The sequence below is a fragment of the Necator americanus genome, chromosome IV (assembly GCF_031761385.1).
Source record: "Necator americanus strain Aroian chromosome IV, whole genome shotgun sequence".
Lineage (NCBI taxonomy): Eukaryota > Metazoa > Nematoda > Chromadorea > Rhabditida > Ancylostomatidae > Necator > Necator americanus.
This window is the reverse complement of record NC_087374.1, coordinates 12,492,365-12,510,724: the sequence shown is the minus strand read 5'-3', so window position 1 is coordinate 12,510,724 and position 18,360 is coordinate 12,492,365. Positions and strand designations below refer to the sequence as shown.

The 18,360-nt window shown below is 40.3% G+C and overlaps 1 protein-coding gene across 3 annotated transcripts; it reads left to right on the top strand.

Moving 5' to 3' along the window:
• Positions 1–425: 425 nt before the first annotated feature.
• On the top strand, positions 426–9,257 carry RB195_001065 (uncharacterized protein; the record flags this gene model as incomplete). 3 transcript variants are annotated; one of them, XM_064197668.1, is made up of 14 exons in its annotated part: positions 426–446; positions 579–755; positions 1,163–1,357; positions 1,419–1,642; positions 2,584–2,762; positions 2,817–2,953; positions 3,127–3,295; positions 4,048–4,120; positions 4,708–4,816; positions 4,896–4,987; positions 7,080–7,172; positions 7,260–7,352; positions 9,008–9,125; positions 9,183–9,257. In XM_064197668.1, 14 exons carry the CDS (start codon positions 426–428, stop codon positions 9,255–9,257), a joined length of 1,755 nt encoding a protein of 584 aa, XP_064053547.1. The 3 variants fall into 3 exon arrangements, with proteins under 3 accessions (XP_064053547.1, XP_064053549.1, XP_064053548.1); XM_064197667.1 differs by lacking the exons at positions 4,708–4,816; positions 4,896–4,987; positions 7,080–7,172; ... (1 more) ...; positions 9,008–9,125; positions 9,183–9,257 and having other exon boundaries at positions 4,048–4,178; XM_064197666.1 differs by lacking the exons at positions 426–446; positions 579–755; positions 1,163–1,357; ... (3 more) ...; positions 3,127–3,295; positions 4,048–4,120 and having other exon boundaries at positions 4,712–4,816.
• Between the last annotated feature and the right edge of the window lie 9,103 nt (positions 9,258–18,360).

The window sequence follows — 18,360 nt, the reverse complement described above, 5'->3', positions numbered from 1 at the left end:
TCAAGTAAAGACCTTTTTTCATTTGTTAAAGATAAGGGCATACTGAGAACAGTTTTACCGAAACTACTTGTAGTGTTCATCCAGAAAATACAAAATTTTAGATATCTTCCTTTGCAGACATCTCAAACTTACAGATCTAGCACTTCTGACAACGTCAGGTTGTGAATTTTTAATTAGAAAACAACTTACTTATGTGATACTAGGCGCGATGAGTCATTTGAACTTTGTATGTTCTTGCAATGACAGCTATGCGAATCTGTTATCTCTGTCGTGCTCTGATTTATCACCACATTCTCGCCATCAGCGGTGTCATCGCTCTTATCGATTGAGTGTTCCTTTTTTCTTAGCAAAGTTCCGTGTTCGAGAAGTCCTTTCAGGTAATCATCACACATACTACTTAAAGGTCGGAGGTGTTTGTTAGTGGGATGAGTCAAAACACCAGAAAGGTTGGTGCCTTGGTTTTAGTCACTGTCATTTCTTTATTGGCTTTTCATACTTTTTTCATTGCAGCAGCATTCCATTGACGGTGCAAACTATTCGTTTGGTATCGATTTTTATCCGTCAGTATTGCTGTTAAGGTGCAACAATGTTTGGAGAAGTCAAATGCAAAATACGTTGACTCGGCAAAATCGGACATTCTTGGCGCCTTGGCTGAATTCAAAGACTTGTTGCCGGATACAGAAAATTTCGTTTTCCCTGATGGGAAGAGAAGAACCGCTTTTCGCTTACATGGAACAATTCCCGTCTTTTATAAGGTAGTTCACCGTCCAGTTTCTATTTCAATGTTTTCTTTTTTTGAATGCTTATTATTTCTTCTGATACCCAAATTTACTTGTTCATGCATTTTTAATGTTGGTGACTCTTGGTCGAGTTTAATTCATCTTAAAGTTTGAAGAAATCTAATTAATGCTGGTCACTTTCAGTTTTACTCGCTCTTGTTTTTTCTCTTTTTTTAAAATGAAGTCTTCCTTTATTAACCATGAAAATGCGGTGGACTTCATAAGAATTATGATTACTTCTCCCAAGTAGGCCACAAAATTTAGCTCGTGAAGTATTTTTTTAAAACCTGGCATGTGGAGACATCGCTCATATTCTTGCTTATTCTCATGATGTGAAGACATTCGTCCTGTACTTACTTATTGTTTTACAATTCGTTTTTTAGGGTGTGAGATATAACATTCCTATCTCTGTATACCTCTGGGACACTCATCCTTACTACGCACCAATCTGTTATGTAAGCCCGACGCCGACGATGGTGATACGTGAGTCAGAGCACGTCACAAAGCAGGGACGAGTCTATCTTCCGTACCTCAATGAGTGGCGATTTCCGGGTTATGACCTAAATGGATTACTGCAGGTGCACTGTTGTTTCACCTTTAAGTAGGAACTTTTGGAATAATTTTATTTTTTTAATTAAGGTCATGGCGATGGTGTTCCAAGAGAAATGTCCCGTATTTGCAAAGTCCTCTTCGTCTTCAACTAGCACCCCTACGCCCACTCCTACAACTTCACAGCCAACACCTTCGTATCCTACACCTTATCCATCTGCAAACCCTTCAATGCCAGTTCCATATCCCACTCCTCCTTCTATGCCTTATCCGAGTCAGACTCCCTACCCGACTTCGAACAATCAGTTTGGAAGGTATGAAAGCGATAACTTTGTTCCTTTTCTACGATTTTTTTTTCTAGAAAATCTTAGCTTTATCTGGTCTAAACATTGATAGGCAGGGATCTTTCATAGGATGTTTTAAATATGGAATAGCATTGGAAAAACAACTTCGACAAAGATCTTAAGATATCCCAACAATCCTGCGAAAGATTGTACTCATGATTTAATTCTCTTTTTTCTTGGAAACGAGCACTTTGCGCAAAAATCCGGGACAGTCCAATCAATCGCTTTTGAGTAAGAAGGCACGAACCACTTTTAGTTTGTGCTAAAAATTTAGCTAATTGGTGGTTTAGATCCCTTTTATGAAACATTTACATTTGCTCTTGTACCGACTAGAATGTGTATAGGCGAATATGTGCAACTAAGTAGACTACGCGACTGAATAGGCTGTGCAGTCTTTCTCTTTCCCCTTCCTCCAGTACTATTGAACGATTCCCAATGAAAATGATACTGTTCGAAGTGGTTCTCTCCGTAGAAAGATCAAGAGGAAATTATAATATCAATGAAGTTTGGGGTTATGAAGTGAAAGGTTCAGGTGGCTAGATTTTTGGTGGGATCATTTCTTTTTTTTTTGTTTTAAGCTTGAATTAGTTAAGTTTTAAAGTAAGGTTGTTTTAATAAAGGTGCAATACCAGTCTTGGTTTTGGTTTACATAATACCTACAAGAGACTTATAAGCTCCTAAGAATTTAGGATGAGTGTTCAATTTCATGAAACCCCTCCTCCAAAATGTGAACTCTAGTGTCCAGTATAAAGTCAGAAGCTCGACGGTATTTTTTCATAAGTCACAGTTGTTCCCCATCAAGTAGCAAGGGTTTTTAAATCATTCTTCCCACCTACAACCTTGCTTCGAACTTCATCACGTTCATTATCTATAATAAGTTCTCTGCTATATGTGTAGTTAATTTTTTTTAGTGCTTATATGAACACTCCCTATCCTCAACCATCAGTTGCAACTAGAACGCCACCTCCAATTCCGGCACCACCAAAATCTTCCGCCACTTCATCTGGCACTCTGCAACCAGAACACATTCGAGCATCAATACTAAGCGCCCTTGAGGACAAATTGAAAATGCGGCTGCGGGAGAAAATCGGTAACTCGTTCTTTGCAGCTCAAATTGTGGACGTTGCTCTATTCGGTTCTCTAGGCACAGCTCATGCTGAAATAACATCAATTCGAGAGACTCAATCAGAGCTACAAGCTGGTCAAAGAAATCTCCGTCGAATGATTGACGAACTCGAAAAGCAGCAGAAATTACTAGAGTCGTATATTTTTGCCCATCAGGTAGCGTTATTTTCTTTTTGGGCATGTGAAGTAGTACAGCGGGACACTAGCTATAAACAACATCATATGAGAGTCGGATTTATCGACGGACTAGATAGAATCTGTAAACATTGATCTGATCAGATTAAATACACAATCTGCTTTTTTATCCGTTGCCAACTCTTCTTTTTGAGGACAAAAAAGAAGAACTCTCACGTACATTAGCAGAATGTGGTGAAGACAACGACGAAAACAAAACTTTGGATATTGATAGTGCTATCGATGCAGCAACGCCCCTTCATCGACAGGTTCTGACCAACTACGCTAATGATTTGGCCTGTGATGATGTTATTTACGCACTAGGTGAGTTCACAGAAAGTATAGGTGTTTCACTCTGTCTGATTCCAAGGTATTGTAATTTCACTCTGTCTGATTCCAAGGTATTGTAATGCACTATTCCCAGTGCTCTCAAGTAGTTGGTGATATTCTATAATATTTGTCTTTTTTTTTAAACCGAATTCCTTCGATATTCGCTCCTAACAGAATCTCTAATGGAAACAACCGCACAGTAGTTGCTGTGTAGGGATGTAGTTTGCAATACGATAAATACACCTACGATACCACATAGAAAAGTAAGCATTTTAACAAGAACAACTTTCCGTTGCTTGGCGTTTCAAATCTTGATCTGCACCAAGGAATGTAGAGACGTTATGTGACCAATTAACCTTTCGAAATCTTGGAGTCTGGAGGTGTCTATTCTGCCGAAAGAATTCATATGGAGTGTATTTCACTCAGTGAACATTGAAAAAGCCTGCTGACTCATCTTTATGCTTGTGTTTTCTTTCTGGAAGTAAGACTGCTGAAAAACTTTAGTAGTTTTTGGGACTTATTCAAGATGCTAAGATGTTACGAATGGGGAGGACACAGTGTTGCGGTGTTAAGCTCGTATTTCTCACGCCTCAGTACTTCTATAGCAGTTCAACGTATACTGCGGCAATAAAGTTTTTTTTTTTTAATTTGACTTTTAATCTCGCTAATAGTCAACACCTCGTTATACATTTTGTCTTTTTCTGACTGGAGAAAGAGAACAGTAGTATTTCATGCTTTGTTTTTAGGTCAAGCTCTCAAAGAGAAGAAGATCTCCGTGCAAGAATACCTACGATGTGTACGAGATGTCTCACGGAAGCAGTTCATTTTTCGGGCAACCATGCAGAAGTGTCGAAAAGCAGCGGGTCTTCCCATATAATTATTTTGCCAGTTTTATTTCTCCTTTTTTAATGTTTATTGTATTTCTGTTTTCTTTTTTGCCTTGAGTTCTATGCAAACCGGTTGTGAACATGCACATCGTACGTATAATTCGCCGTTTCAACCAATTATGTATGCCTAATACATGTGGACTAGGGTTTTCTCAGTAGTAGACTCTTGCGTCTCTCACCGTATAGTGTGATCGCTCAAGAGTCTGCAGACCTTAAAGTCACAGCGTATTCATCACTGACGAGGTTTGCCCTCTTCGTTCATTCTGCCATCATCTTTTTTTCATGTGCATTGCTTGTCTCGCCGACTTTTCTTATCTGCAGGGCACGTCTCTAGGGTTCCGTGCTTTGTTTTGCTTTTCCGTCTCATTGATTTCTATCACATAAATGTTCGAAATAGATGCTTACAGACTTCACAGTTGCCGTAGGAATCGGTTTTTAGTATATTCTCATATCCCACTATTTTCTTTCAAAGCTTCTATCTATTTTTATTCTTTGTGATATTTCATGTTCACATTCCAGAGCTATGCAGGCTATAAAATGTGTAGTTGTGGGTGACGGAGCGGTCGGTAAGACGTGTCTTCTCATATCATATACAACAAATGCGTTTCCAGGAGAATATATACCAACAGTTAGTTTCTTCGCTGAATCCGATTTCATGTTTATGTTTGCGCACATTTTTTATACATTTATAACACTGCTTTCTCTAGGTCTTTGATAATTATTCGGCCAATGTGATGGTGGATGGACGTCCGATCAATTTGGGGTTGTGGGATACTGCAGGGCAGGAAGACTACGATAGGTGAGTCCATTTTCTTTACTTGATTATATTTTAAATATTTTGATAGTCTTTATTACATACCTTCTGTTCCTATCATAGGTGCGATAAGGAGAAGCCGGACCCTCCTCAGGTGAAGGGGTGAAGGAAGTTTAGCTCATGGGGTGCAGTTCAAATGAAGGGGTCCTTTCGTCAACAGCCCAAAAGTGAAGGGGGTAATATCGCCAACCGTTCAAAAGTGAAGGAGGTCCCTTCCCCAACCGTTCAAAAGTGAAAGGGGTCAGAGCACAGGCTCCGACTATCACATCTATGGTCCCTATTGTCTTCTTTATTCGATGTTTGTATTTCGAGAATAGTCAGTTAAGGAGATATCTTTTATTGATTATCTTACCATTATCTTAGGGGATAGTTAATCTGGTATTTATATACATATGTCACGAAAGAGATTCTTTTCATGGAGTATACAATTGTTTCCGTAGTTCGCTGCAAAGGGCTGCTCACCAAAATCTGCGAATGCTATAATTCACGTAGCTGTAAACTCTTTGGTACGGAAGATGCTCGCAAGTACGCATTTTGTAACGTGTTTGAAGGAAGCGCACCATGAAACCGACAATTTCGGGTCTCACAACGAGTAGACAAGGATAGGAGTGTAATCTAAGAGCACAAAAGCGTGATCATGCTCAATTCCCAATAATAATAATAATAGTGGCCCTGAAAAAGGCGTTAGAAATTGCCTTGGTTGTACCGCTCTCCTCAACAACTCAACTTATTATCGGTGTAATAACGAGATAATCCGCATGTTATTGTACTCGTTGGAAAACTTTTGCTGCTTGTTCGAGTTGCACTACTTAGATTGTCGACATTCAATGACGATGAAATTGCTCATGTTCTATAGCGTCGATTCAAGTAGGGGTGTTTCTCATACTTTTTTCTGGATTACGATTCAAAGTGAAGTATGATCACGCTCACAGTTCTGGGCTATACCCTTATCTTTTCGCGCCTTTTTTTAATTAGAAATCCTTGTCATGTCTTCATTTTCACTTCAATCCTCTTTATTCAATCAACTTGCTTTAAGTAATATAAATTACCTCCACAGCACATATTGGAAAAGGTTTCTTTTTCATGTGAGATGCATTTAATCTTCGCTACAGTTAATTTTGTTGTCATTCTTCCACAGCTTCGATCCATTATCATGTTTATTACCATTGCAACAGAATATGACTCTCATTAGTTTTCTTCACACAGCATGCTTCTTTTAAAAGATCAGCTGCTGTTTTTGATCTTGAGAGGAGTAAAAGAAAATGGAAAGATGAATTATACGTTTTAACGAAACACATTGAGAGAGTAGCCTGTAAAGCAAAAGCCTAATAACAAATGATTACATTACTGCGGAAAACTCCCAGGACCCTCTTTCTTCTCCTTTTATGCTATGGACTACGTCTTCTATCAAAGTCCTTTTCCCCTACTTCTATAGTTTGTTTTGCTTCTGGACCGCTGAGTTCATCTAAAATCTTAGTTTGCAGAAATTCAATTTTTATTTGAAGCATTGTTGACGAAACATTTGACCATGAATTTTTCATCTTTAACTTTTGTTTAATGATTACGAAGAAGCTGGATAAACCAAAATCATACTTGCTTTGTTTACTTGTTCCTGAAAGTAGTGTTGCACACAGCAGATGTTATAAATAATGGACACCCACAAGAAGAAATGGCTCCACTGTTCCAGTAGTAGTTGCGCGAGCATGACGTGTTCATCAAGTAATGGAAGGAAAACGATGTGACTCCAGTAGTTCCAAAATACATAAATTTTAAGCTGATACAACCGACTGTGAATTTTACAACGGAACAGGACGATCTTAAATTTCTTTAAAAAAGAGTTTCCGTAAGCTTTTCGAGAATAAGCTGTGAAGACTAATTTTTATTGGATGAAAGGCAAAATTATATCAGATTCGCAATGAAAAACCTCTATGATATTAGCCTTATAACGCTGTAATACTAATCTGTATTTATCTAACAGTTATTAGACAGTAATTCGTTTTAGTGCTTTTAGTTGGTTGTTATGTGTAGGGAAACTTTACCTTTATGTGTGCTTTTCCGGTTTACTTTATCTTTTTAGACTACGACCATTATCATATCCACAAACTGATGTCTTCCTTGTTTGCTTTTCGCTCGTAAACCCAGCGAGTTTCGAAAATGTGCGCGCAAAATGGTAAGAAATCCACGTTCTTCAGTAGGAATCTTGAGCAGAAGACTATTTCGTTGCTGTGGACAATCTGATTTATTTAATGAATATCAGGTATCCTGAGGTGTCGCATCATTGTCCTACAACCCCGATTATTCTTGTTGGAACTAAGGCTGATCTTCGTGAAGACCGGGAAACAATTGAGAGGTGAGATGTCTCATCTTGTATTTTGATTCGTGGTTCAAATTTTTGAGCTGCTGTGAGTTCCCTTGGTCATAGTTTGATATGCGTATCATGCTCTGTAAGTAAGGCTTTATTCTCTACGTTCATTCTCAGTCACTACTCGAGCAACAGATAGGTGTGCATGAAGCTGTGCAGACATGAAAAAAAAAACATTTGAGCCCACGCTAATAAAGCTTCTTGGTGTAGAAATTTTGCACGATCATGTGTGAACAAAAATCGATTTGGCCTTGATGATTAAATTTTGCTTGAGATATGGGTGTATTCTGTAATGCAGTGTTGTCAGTCTTATTGTTCGCTCATAATTCTGCAGATCAAGAGGTTGTTTCACTGTTCTAGTTTACAGATTGATTGATTTCAGAAACTGCCTGAAGTCTTGAAGTAGAGATTTCTAATAAAGTCAGTTAAACTGCCTCAATGCGAACGGCTTTTGTTCTTAAAAAGAAACTCAAGTCTGCTAAGCGAGAAGTTGTCGGTGTTGTACCTCTAGAACTTAAGTTTTGAGCACCGTTGTCTATTTAAGCTACAGTACAAGCCAAGGAGAGAAGTCTATCCTTTACAATGAACTGGAGGACTCTCTTGAGAGTCCATAGTAATTGGACATCTATAAAATTCAAAGATGCATGTTCTATGATTATTTCTGAACATTGTTACTTCATGTACGTAACGTGATTAATGTCGTGTCAAACGAGCAAAATCAATTCCCTGTTGGCGGTTTTGCTCCGCGATTTTTAGTTCCGTTTATCCCCTAATTCGTTCACTTCTTTTTACGCTGTTCTCATGTTTGTGTGTTCGAGAAATAATGGGTGTAATAGAACTGCAAGCGGTATTCGTTGATAAGATTATATGGCTGCTTTTCTTCTTTTGATGATTTTATAGATATTTGAAATAAAAAGGAAAGAAAATATGTAAACAAAACTCCCTAGATGACGCCCAGACTCCATTGTTTTAATTTAATTTTAATTAATACTTGGTGATTTTGCGAGGAAAGAATTGCAATCAAGTTGTCAACGAATCTTGATTGTTTTTTCATTATGAAACGTTTCTTGCAATTCGATGTCATATGATCCGTTGATATATGCAATGCGAAGCATGACGATCATGTTGCGTTCACTTAGGAATCGATTTTTCTAAAAGCCATAACCGTTCGCGGACGGGGAATTCATGCAACTGGTCATCAGAATATCAGCTATCCCTGTAATAATAGCCGCCATTCGGATTATTCCATTAGAGACAAGTGATACTTGACCTTAATAAATTCCGAAAGCCACCACGCATATTTTTAAAGTCGTTTTATCCCTTTGTTTGGGTCAGTCTTTATATCTTTATATCACTGAAGCTGTAGTGATATGTTGACAAAAGCTAGTATCACGTTAGTATCACCAAATTCACCAGTAACAAAAGGATTTTTCACAGTAGTGTTTGGATGCACTTGTGCTACTTTGTCTACCATTTTTGTTTGTTGGCATACTTATCCTTGATAAGACTGCATCTGCAGTGTCTGTCAAGATGAATATGCATGTTTCCGTTGTCCCATGATTCTGTTATACAATCCGTTTGAAACTTGATCATGTGCCAAGTCTGTTTCACCTGCATCCATACCACTGCATATTTTTCTCCAGGCTACGAGAGCGAAGGCTCACACCAATTAGTCAGACACAGGGATTGGTGATGGCGAAGGAGATTAAGGCTGTCAAATACTTGGAATGCTCGGCTCTCACTCAACGGGGTTTGAAGCAGGTTAATTTTTCACTTTTTTGTCTATATGTAGGACAGTATTTTTGACATCATATTCAGGTATTCGATGAAGCTATTCGTGCTGTTTTGTGTCCTCCACAAAAGCCAAAAAAGAAGAAGTGTTCAATTTTGTGAGAAAACAACATCCATCCGCAGCAAATATGTTTCATGGTTATTGCGTGGTAACTGGTATCGAACCTCTACAGATTTTATTAATTTATCGTGTGTAGAGGTTTCCAGAAAACAACTGCTCCATATTCGATGGTTTCATTAGTTACTGTTGTCGTTTTTCCTTGTAAAGTCACCCGATTTGTGCAGCTATGTTGAAATCTGGGTCCTATCACCCAGCTTTATATCACTGCCAAGAATTATATGTGTTTGTTGTGTAGACATAATAGATGTCACATCCTATATCTCCTCGTATTTCGTTTCTCTGTTCTTAAAGTTGATTCTGAAGTAATTTGGTTTCTCTGTGCATTACTATAATTTTTGGTTTCTATGCATGCGATTTTTATGTCTAATTCTGATTTTATTTCTATTGGTTAATATTCCTTCTTACGGTGTCATTCGATCCTTAATTTCTCAAATGCCTAACTTAAATTCCACACATCATTGTTACTTATTTGTTTAGCTCACCTAAGTTATCCTTTAATTTTTAAGGACAAGGGTGTGCTGTTATAGGAAGCGATCGTAGTGAGAAGTGTTGGAGTAAGTGGCATTTGGGCATCACATTTGTTTGTATTGAAAGAGGAGGATACCAATAACTGTAATTTTGAATTGAATTGCGAATTACAAATTTATGAGCCAATACTGGATTATCGTTGCCTTTAATGTAGATTGACTGACTGCTAAATTCGTTTATATGAATAAACTTTTATGGTGCTTTTTTGGGCGAAACTTAGGAATTTTGGTTGTTTTTTGAATTTGAGCCAATATGGTCGTCGTTCTTGTTTGCAGATTTTTTTCCTTTTCATCCTAGCCAATTCACCCTTGTGGTGAAGGAGGACGTATAGATTGAAGCTTGAAAAAGAAGTAAAGAACGACTTGCTAGAGAGGACGCGAAGCTTTTTCAAATGTTGAAGATCATCAACAGAGCCTTCCATGAAACTTTGGATTCGCAAAGAAGCAATTTTAAGGTGGGCTGTCAAATTTTGACGTGTCCTTCCACAGATGCCATTGTTTCTCGATTTGGAGTCCATTCTTTATCCCTTTCCTATGCATTACGCGGTAACCTCGTCAAAAGGCTGGCTGCAATAGAACCTCATACTGATATGATTACAAAGAACGCATCAAGGCCGAGTTCACAATTCAGGATGCGCAATATCAAGCTGTTAAAAGCCATTTACAGACCTCTCACTTTGTCTTAGTAGCAAAACTGGAACCCCTCAATGATAAAGACTACTTTAGCAAATATCAAAAGCCCAATATGCAACACCAAAATCAGAAAAAAGGGGGTAAAGTGTAGTTGAGAGTGGAAGAGGTGGAGGGGGATGGGGGACTCAGCAACGCATTAGTCTTAAACTAATGTTAAGAAGAGAAAAAAAGAGAGCTTCCAGAAATGAGAGCGCGGTTGAGTGTCCTCCACCTTCCCCTCTCCTCCAACTACATTTTCCCCAATGAAAGTATTTGATATCTAACGTAACCGGAAACAATTAAACACGGAACAAGTGTCACCGCCGAAGTGTGTGATCAGTTACTCGAAACTACAGTCGGGTCGCAATGACCTGAATTCGGGTAAAGTGTCGTTGGGGGGGGGGGGGAATCAGTGGCACCCTTATTTCCCGAAGATCCTCTAAGACTAATGCTTAGACTTTATGGCCCCGACTGATTTGATCATTTACTTCGAGAAATAAAGGCGCCACTGAGTGCCCCCCCCCCCTAACGACACTTTAGCCCTTGAATGCAATGCAATTGCAATGCAAAGTGCAATTGCCCACGCGGACGTGCTCAAGGTAACGCGCCACTTCGAGCAGCTTACGCAGCTGCGCCGGCACGCTCCAGGTCTCTTCGCCATAACTGTAATGTAAAGCAGTCGAATCGGTACAGCAAATGGTGTTTGTGCAGTCAAGATTGCTTAGATACTTAGTTCTGAAGATGTTCTCAAGTTTCGTGAGTGACGAGCCCTTGAGACGCATTGAGCTAAGCTCTCAGCTGCTCCATTCGTGGAGCGAACATATCACCGCATCGTTTGCGTTTGGCATCTCTTGGGATGCACTTTAGCGTTCTTTTACTCCATATATCTCAATTCTTCTCATAATGTGACCGGTCCATCCTTGCTTTACTTTCGATGTCTATACCGCTGGGTCGCGAAGACGGGAAATTTCTCATAGGTCGGAGCTGTGAAGACCAACTAAGTGTTGTGTGCACCGGTCAAACTTTAGTAGACATTTCTTTTACTTCATATATCTCAATTCTTCTCATAATGTGACCGGTCTATCCTTGCTTTACTTTCGATGTCTATACCGCTGGGTCGCGAAGACGGGAAATTTCTCATAGGTCGGAGCTGTGAAGACCAACTAAGTGTTCTGTGCACCGGTCAAACTTTAGTAGACATTTCTCAAAGGCTCTGTGAGTAATAAGTATCTTTCTACACGTGGCAGCATTGTCTGTCCACAGCTGCACTGCGTAACGGAGCGCTCGATGAACTGTTGAATAGTGCAACATTGCTCTCATTCTTCTTTTCAGTTGTTTTTGTTTCGAATCGTTCTCTGTATTCACGGAACGTTCGAGGCATACGTATGACGAAGGCTTTCTCATAGTCATAGTTTCTCATAGTCGGCGAAGGTTAGGATAAGGGGCAGGCGGCATTTCCAGCAAACCTCTATTACTCTGGTCTCTTACTCGGTCGACACGGTCTGAATGTGGTCCATGTAGCTGAAATCCTGACGGAATCCAGCTTGTTTTTTGAAGTTTGGCTTTATCGAGCATCCTATTTATGAGCATGGTGGAGATCTTGTTGAATGCATTGTACAAGAACCGCAGCAAGTATACCGCATAGTAGTTCCGAAGGTCCTCTCGGTCGCCTTTCTTATGGATAAGAACAGTTCACGAGATCTCCCACTGGCCTGGGATCCTTTCTTTTTGAAGGTAGAACGTCATGTGTACCGCTAGAACTGCATGAAGCGCATGGCCACCAGTCCAAAGAAAGTCAACTGATATAAAATCAGGCAAACGGTGATTGCTGTGGTGGCTTAGCATTTGAGTTTACCTGCAACCATTGACTCGTTGGTGCATCTATCTTCTACTATTGTCTTGGAGCCAAAGAAAATTGCCCATAGAAAGATCCATGCCGATACACCTTAAGAATATTGGATTGAATACCTACTAAGAAGAATAAATTACAAATGACAAAAGAAGTCTTATAGTAGGATCAAAATGGAATAGCGCACGGTGCAGTTGCCTAAGCAGCTGCGCACGAAGCAGCGCAGTGGAGCGAAGCTGTTAGAGTCGGGGCGGAAGCCTTGCTAGTAGCACCCGTCACTGCAGTTCGCAATGGTACCACCTCGATTCCAACCGCCGCTTTGATCGCTGTCGCTAACGAAACTACACCGTGCTTCATGTCGTTTTGGCACTGCTACACTTTCGAATGCATGCTCCAGTGGTTAAAGAAAATCCAAAAATGCTGTCGTTTCAAAATGAGCGAGCTTGTGTAAGTGGATGCGCCCGCTGCAGAGTCCCTCGTTGATTCCAATTGAGTTGCAGAGCTGAGCGAGTGCCCCTCCGCACCACAGCTGCAGTTGCACCACAGGTCAGGACGTTACGAACCTACTATGAGCTCCTTAGAAGTAGATGGTTGTGAATTTTGGAATTCTAACATTGTCAACGGCTTTGTCGTTGCAAAAATCGGTAAGATACAGGCAACGTCGAATATATTGTAACGGACACGACACGTCCTCAAAGAATGCGCACACTCGCCGGTTTCCATAAAGTACGGTACTCTCTTCGGAGCACCTTTCTCTGGTATTGATAATTTTCCTTCATTTTTATCCTACAATACAATAGTACAAAACAATACTGCATTGACAGTATAATTAGTCTTTGCAAGATCTTTTATTAGTTTTATCGTTTGGCAAAACCAAAAATCCGACTGGGAGAAGTGCGAATCATGCACACTTGCGCGGAAAAATGGCAAAAATGAAAAATGGCAGAAATCCAATTGATACAAACAGAATTTCTTGATGAAACACCTTTGGAGTGGAAAAAATGAGCGGAAAAGAATTCTTCTATGTCTACGACTGCAAAGAATGCCAACCGTATTCAATTACACGAGAAAGGTGGCACAACTGCAGTCGTTACGAACTAGAAACTTAGAGGTACCCTCGGAGCAGAAAAAAAGGTAAAATAATGGATAAGGAGTGCATAAATGGGCTATGTAGCACATTTATGCACTATTGTACGAAAGAGGAATAGGAAAGTTCCAGGACTTGGTAAAGATGATCTACGAGGGCGCCTTAAACGTTTTGGTTGAATAAGCTGCTGAGCAGACCTCACTGATTCTTGTCTACTCCCTCGAAGACGCGGCGCGTGAACAGAGGTGGCGTGTTATAAGGTATAGTCGGGTCAAAACGAAATGAAGCACTGAACAGTTGCGTAACCGGTTGCGCCGAAGCGGTGAGGTGGAGGGCAGCGGTTAGGATCGAGTGAGTACCTCTGCTACCACCATCTATTCCTCGGCTGCAGTTCGCGATGGTCTCACCTCGATTCCAACCGCTAGCTCGAGCACGCCGTTTCGTGTGGAATCGCTTACGGAACTGCACCGTGCTTCATGTGGTTTTGACAATACTATATCTCGTAGGGAATTCGAACATGAAGCCTGTTCTCCATACCTTCAGGATTGGGGCGAATTGATGGTGACACTTACACTCATGCTCATGATATATACCACTAACTATCTATCACTATCTTCACGTGGAGAAATCTCAATATCGACAACTTTGTGGCATGCTGCCTTAAAACTAAGCAAGAAGTCCTCTCCGTCCAGCCAACATACCGCGTTCAGTACACCGCTCGGTAGCAAATAGCGGTTAACATTTATTGCACTGGGAAATGACGAAAGGATCTCACACAGCAAGAAATTTGCAAACACCTTTTGCTTCAGTTTGCAAAGGGATCTCATACTTGCTGCTTCGCGCCCGCCCATCGTATCGGCGGCTACGCACTTCTTTTTTCTTCTCTCACGTCTGCGTTCGAACTATTTTCAGAAGTTAATTGACGATTCGTTTAAAGAAATTTGAAATAGGGTATTCGAAAAGAGGGGGAGCATTTCTCCTAACGCCGAAAAACGGCCCAGAACGGCCATGTTTGGCGCACCATTTACAAGAGGCGATGAGCGCCCACGGCGGCGCCATCTTCCGGGCCGTTTTTACGGCAATAGAAATGGACGAATCACCCCCCCCGTAGTCCCCATCCGAAACGAATACCCACCAAAACCACCACCCAGTGGGGGATGCCTTAAGTTCAGCTTTTTCTTCTCTGCGGCGCTCATGACGTGATCTACAATTCACAGTTACAGTTGAAAACAGACAAGCAGACTCTCTGCTTCTGTTCTACACCTTCGTCGCACAAGAAATCATTTTTATTACAATATTACCATTATTATAGCACAAAGTGAGATGTATTATTACATTTTAATACATTTTTACATTACCTTCATTTCTGACAACTTTCAGGAAATTGCTAGGAAACTGATGGAAGGAAATCGTCTGAGAAAAAGAAGAACGCTCCAGGTAACTACAATGTAACGTCCTTTTTTGTTTTTGTTGCTAAGGTGAGGTTCGGAGGAGGTTGCCCTCGATGTATGAAGCTGAGAATTCGTGTCCGAGGATTTTCAGTGAAGCGCTAAGTGTGTTGTTTGTGATATGTGTGCGAATTGAAAATTGCCTCTGCTGAAGCAATCGCGTGGATTTTGGCAAGCCAATTTAGAGAAAAAAGTGACAACGATATCTGATGTCGAATTTGTGGCTGCTAGTGGCGACTTTTTCCACGTTGTAAAAAGACTTCATAACCATTTAATGCCATTTCAGATGTAACTTGCTTTTAATAGCATCTTTAGTGAGCTTATGTGAAAAAAGTAGAAATTGGCTGTTGACACGCATCTCATTATCCGCATGTCGGACCGCAAAATGTTTGCGAAGAGGAAGATTGTAGCCGTCAACTGTAAATATACTGGGGTGAAAGGATAAAGGATAAAGCCCTTGGCGTCAGTCAATCCACTTGGGATGAGCCAGAGCGTTCACGTCAATTCAGAATTGTATGAGGTTCACGATGCCCGTGTCTAACCTACACGATGACTTGGCCAGCCGATGTATTAAGTCAGTGTTTTGATCTCCTAGACAAGTCTAGTACCAACGGAACCTCTTACCGATTGCGCTACACTCGCCCAAAGGTGCTTTGGTGTGCTTCTCGTGGACTAAATGGTGAACTGAATTGGACTAAAAGGCTATGAAGTGAGCCATTGGAGAAGTCGCCGCAGTACAAAAAGAGCAATTCATCAATTCTTTAGAGTTCTGAGTTCCCTCATTTCATCTGGACTAACAATACAGTATACAATAGTAACAATAGTAAACACGTAGCTTTTTTATTCATTTATTTGACTTCCTGCAGAAGTAAGACCGATCTGAGTGATAGAGTTCCAGTGCCGGAACAAGCATGGCGCTGCGAAGCTCCATCTATTGTTCTGAGGGATGCATAAGATTAGAAAAGTTGGAAATAGCATTTCCTATCACCTCTTCGTGTAATGTCTGAGAAGTGATTGGAAGCATAGGCGATTCCTCCATAGAACAATCGTCGATGGCAGCTTGTGTTCGCTAATTCAAGCGGATTTGGGCGTTAATTCATGGTTCAATCCACTGTTCGAAATTCATTGTCTACATCCCATTAATCACTGCTCGAGGTTTTGTGTATCTCTCTAGAATCGAAGTCATTCGTAATTTCCTTCTTCCCTCCAGCAGCCATCATCGTCTCGATTAAAGGCAAAATAAAAATGATGTTGAAAATGCTCTGTTTCACTCGACATTCCACATTAATGACCGAACGAACAGGAAGACTGAACTCGGAACGGGAAGCGATGAAATTATTAGCTTGGTCATCTATTTTTTTAGGCATGCATATCCTTCACAATTTCATACTTTCTTAAAGGCATCTAATTGCCGTAAAAAACGGCCCGGAAGATACGGCTTCGAGCGTTCGGCCGCGCTATTTTCTACAACGAATTCGATCGGAGCGCGCCAGCCTTGTGCACGTGCCGCATCTTCCTTGCCGCAATTATTAAGAAATGGACGGAATCACCTGCTTCTCCATAGTCTCCCATCCCGTATACGAATACTCCACCTGAAATCTGCACCACCTCAGATTCGTGGGGTGATGCCTTTAATTCATCGAGTATCGTCGTATTCACGATGAGTATCTGTTACAATGTTCGACCCTCGGTCACCCGATTCCACAAACCACACCCCATCAGACTATCACTTGTTCCGTGCCCCTAAGCACTTTCTGATATAAAAACTGTGCAAACCTCAGATCCGCTGAGTTGTTGAGTTGTTGTTTGAGTCTCAGATCCCAGCTTCTGTTCCAGGGAGTTGCAACGCTACCAGAAAGGTGGAACAGTGTGATAGACAGTCATGGTGATTACATTGACAATGTGTTGTTGAGAAACTGTGGAATTGTAAAGGGTGTAAAGAAATAGTAGTTACCGCAATGATAATCAGGGAACTACCGCCGTATAGAAGTGGAAATTCTCTATCCGCTGATGGTGCTGGCTGGCTGCAGAATCTGCAGCCAGATGCTTAAAATACGCTGATGGAATACCCAGAGTGACGAGCGAGTAATGCATCAGCTGAATATTTTAGACATCTATTGAGTGAAAATGTAGTGTAGATATGAGTAGACTTTTTTATGAGTGACTACAAAAAAAAGAGTAGGGGTCTGCAATGAAAAGTGAAGAAAGGCGATCAACTCTCTTTCACTTTGCCCACTTGAGGTTAGTTTTTCTCGTGTCTTTGGCGCCCTGCCACAAGTATTTGCCATTTTTTTTTCTTAAATTTATATAGAGATTAATTTTTGGTTTTTTTCTTCATATAGAATGGTACCAAATCAATTTGCTCCTAGAAATGTTTTTCTCATTGTTGTCCAAAAGAATTTGGTAAGTTTGATTAAGAACTTCAGTAAAGTGGAGAAACGGATTGGAAAATTTTAGTTGTTTTTTTTTTCGATTTAGTGGTTTGCTTATGTGTTTTGATACACCGAAGAAGAATTATGGTTATGTAGGGTGCGCCAAGATTATTTTATTTGCACAATTCTTCTTTATTTCTATGTTTTTTCGTTTGGCGTTTTCGTTTCGAGGATGGACACGCGAAACGAAATGTATGCATCTTTTGGCGCTGAGGTGGGCAATAAGTCGTGAGCGTTTTTTTTTCCAAATCTAAAAGTGCAATACTAGAAGTATGTATAAAACGTTAATCACTACTAACTAGAGAATTTTTCGCCCTACACGGCTGTAATATTTTTATACGTTTTATATTTATAGCTTCTTGTTTTTCCAGTGACCAATGTAAAGTGTCACCTGGACAAAACAGATCATTTTTACATCTCTTGTTTTTGCTTTAAATCGAAATCTTTCATCTAAAAGAAGTCTCCCCTTCATCCCTGAATAATTGCTCAGCTGATGGTTCAAGCTTTGTCCCTCCTCCATGTACGGTGCCGCTCCCCGCGTCAACTGCGTTATCTTCTCGATTAAATGCAAAACAAAAGAGGTGTTGAAAATGGTCCGTTTAGTTGTTCGGTAGACATTTCACATCAACTACTCGCAAAAATAAGAACAGATAAAATTAGAAAATCCAAACACTCGTGTCCGTGAATCATCGTGTAGAACAAGAAATTATCTTTCAAATGTTATGTAAGCTTTCGCCAATACCTTCTATTTCAGTGTGCATCTTTAAGTTAGAAAGAAAAAAATATAGCAAAAGACTTATTCCTCGACTCAATACATGGCCTGTCCAGTAGGTTCATGCAATGAATTAAAGGCGACGTCATGCGGCGTCACAAAATTCACGTAGTGTGGAAACCTGGAAATGATAATTATGGGAAACATAGAGATTGAAGTGTAGATTACGATTTTCTTCTAGTCATAAAAATGGCTTGAGCACGGCGTTTCTTCCTACGAGGTACGTTAGCACGCGCTCCTATGAACACACTCCCTGTTCTCCCTGAGCAGTCTATTCATCAATTTCACTCGAATATG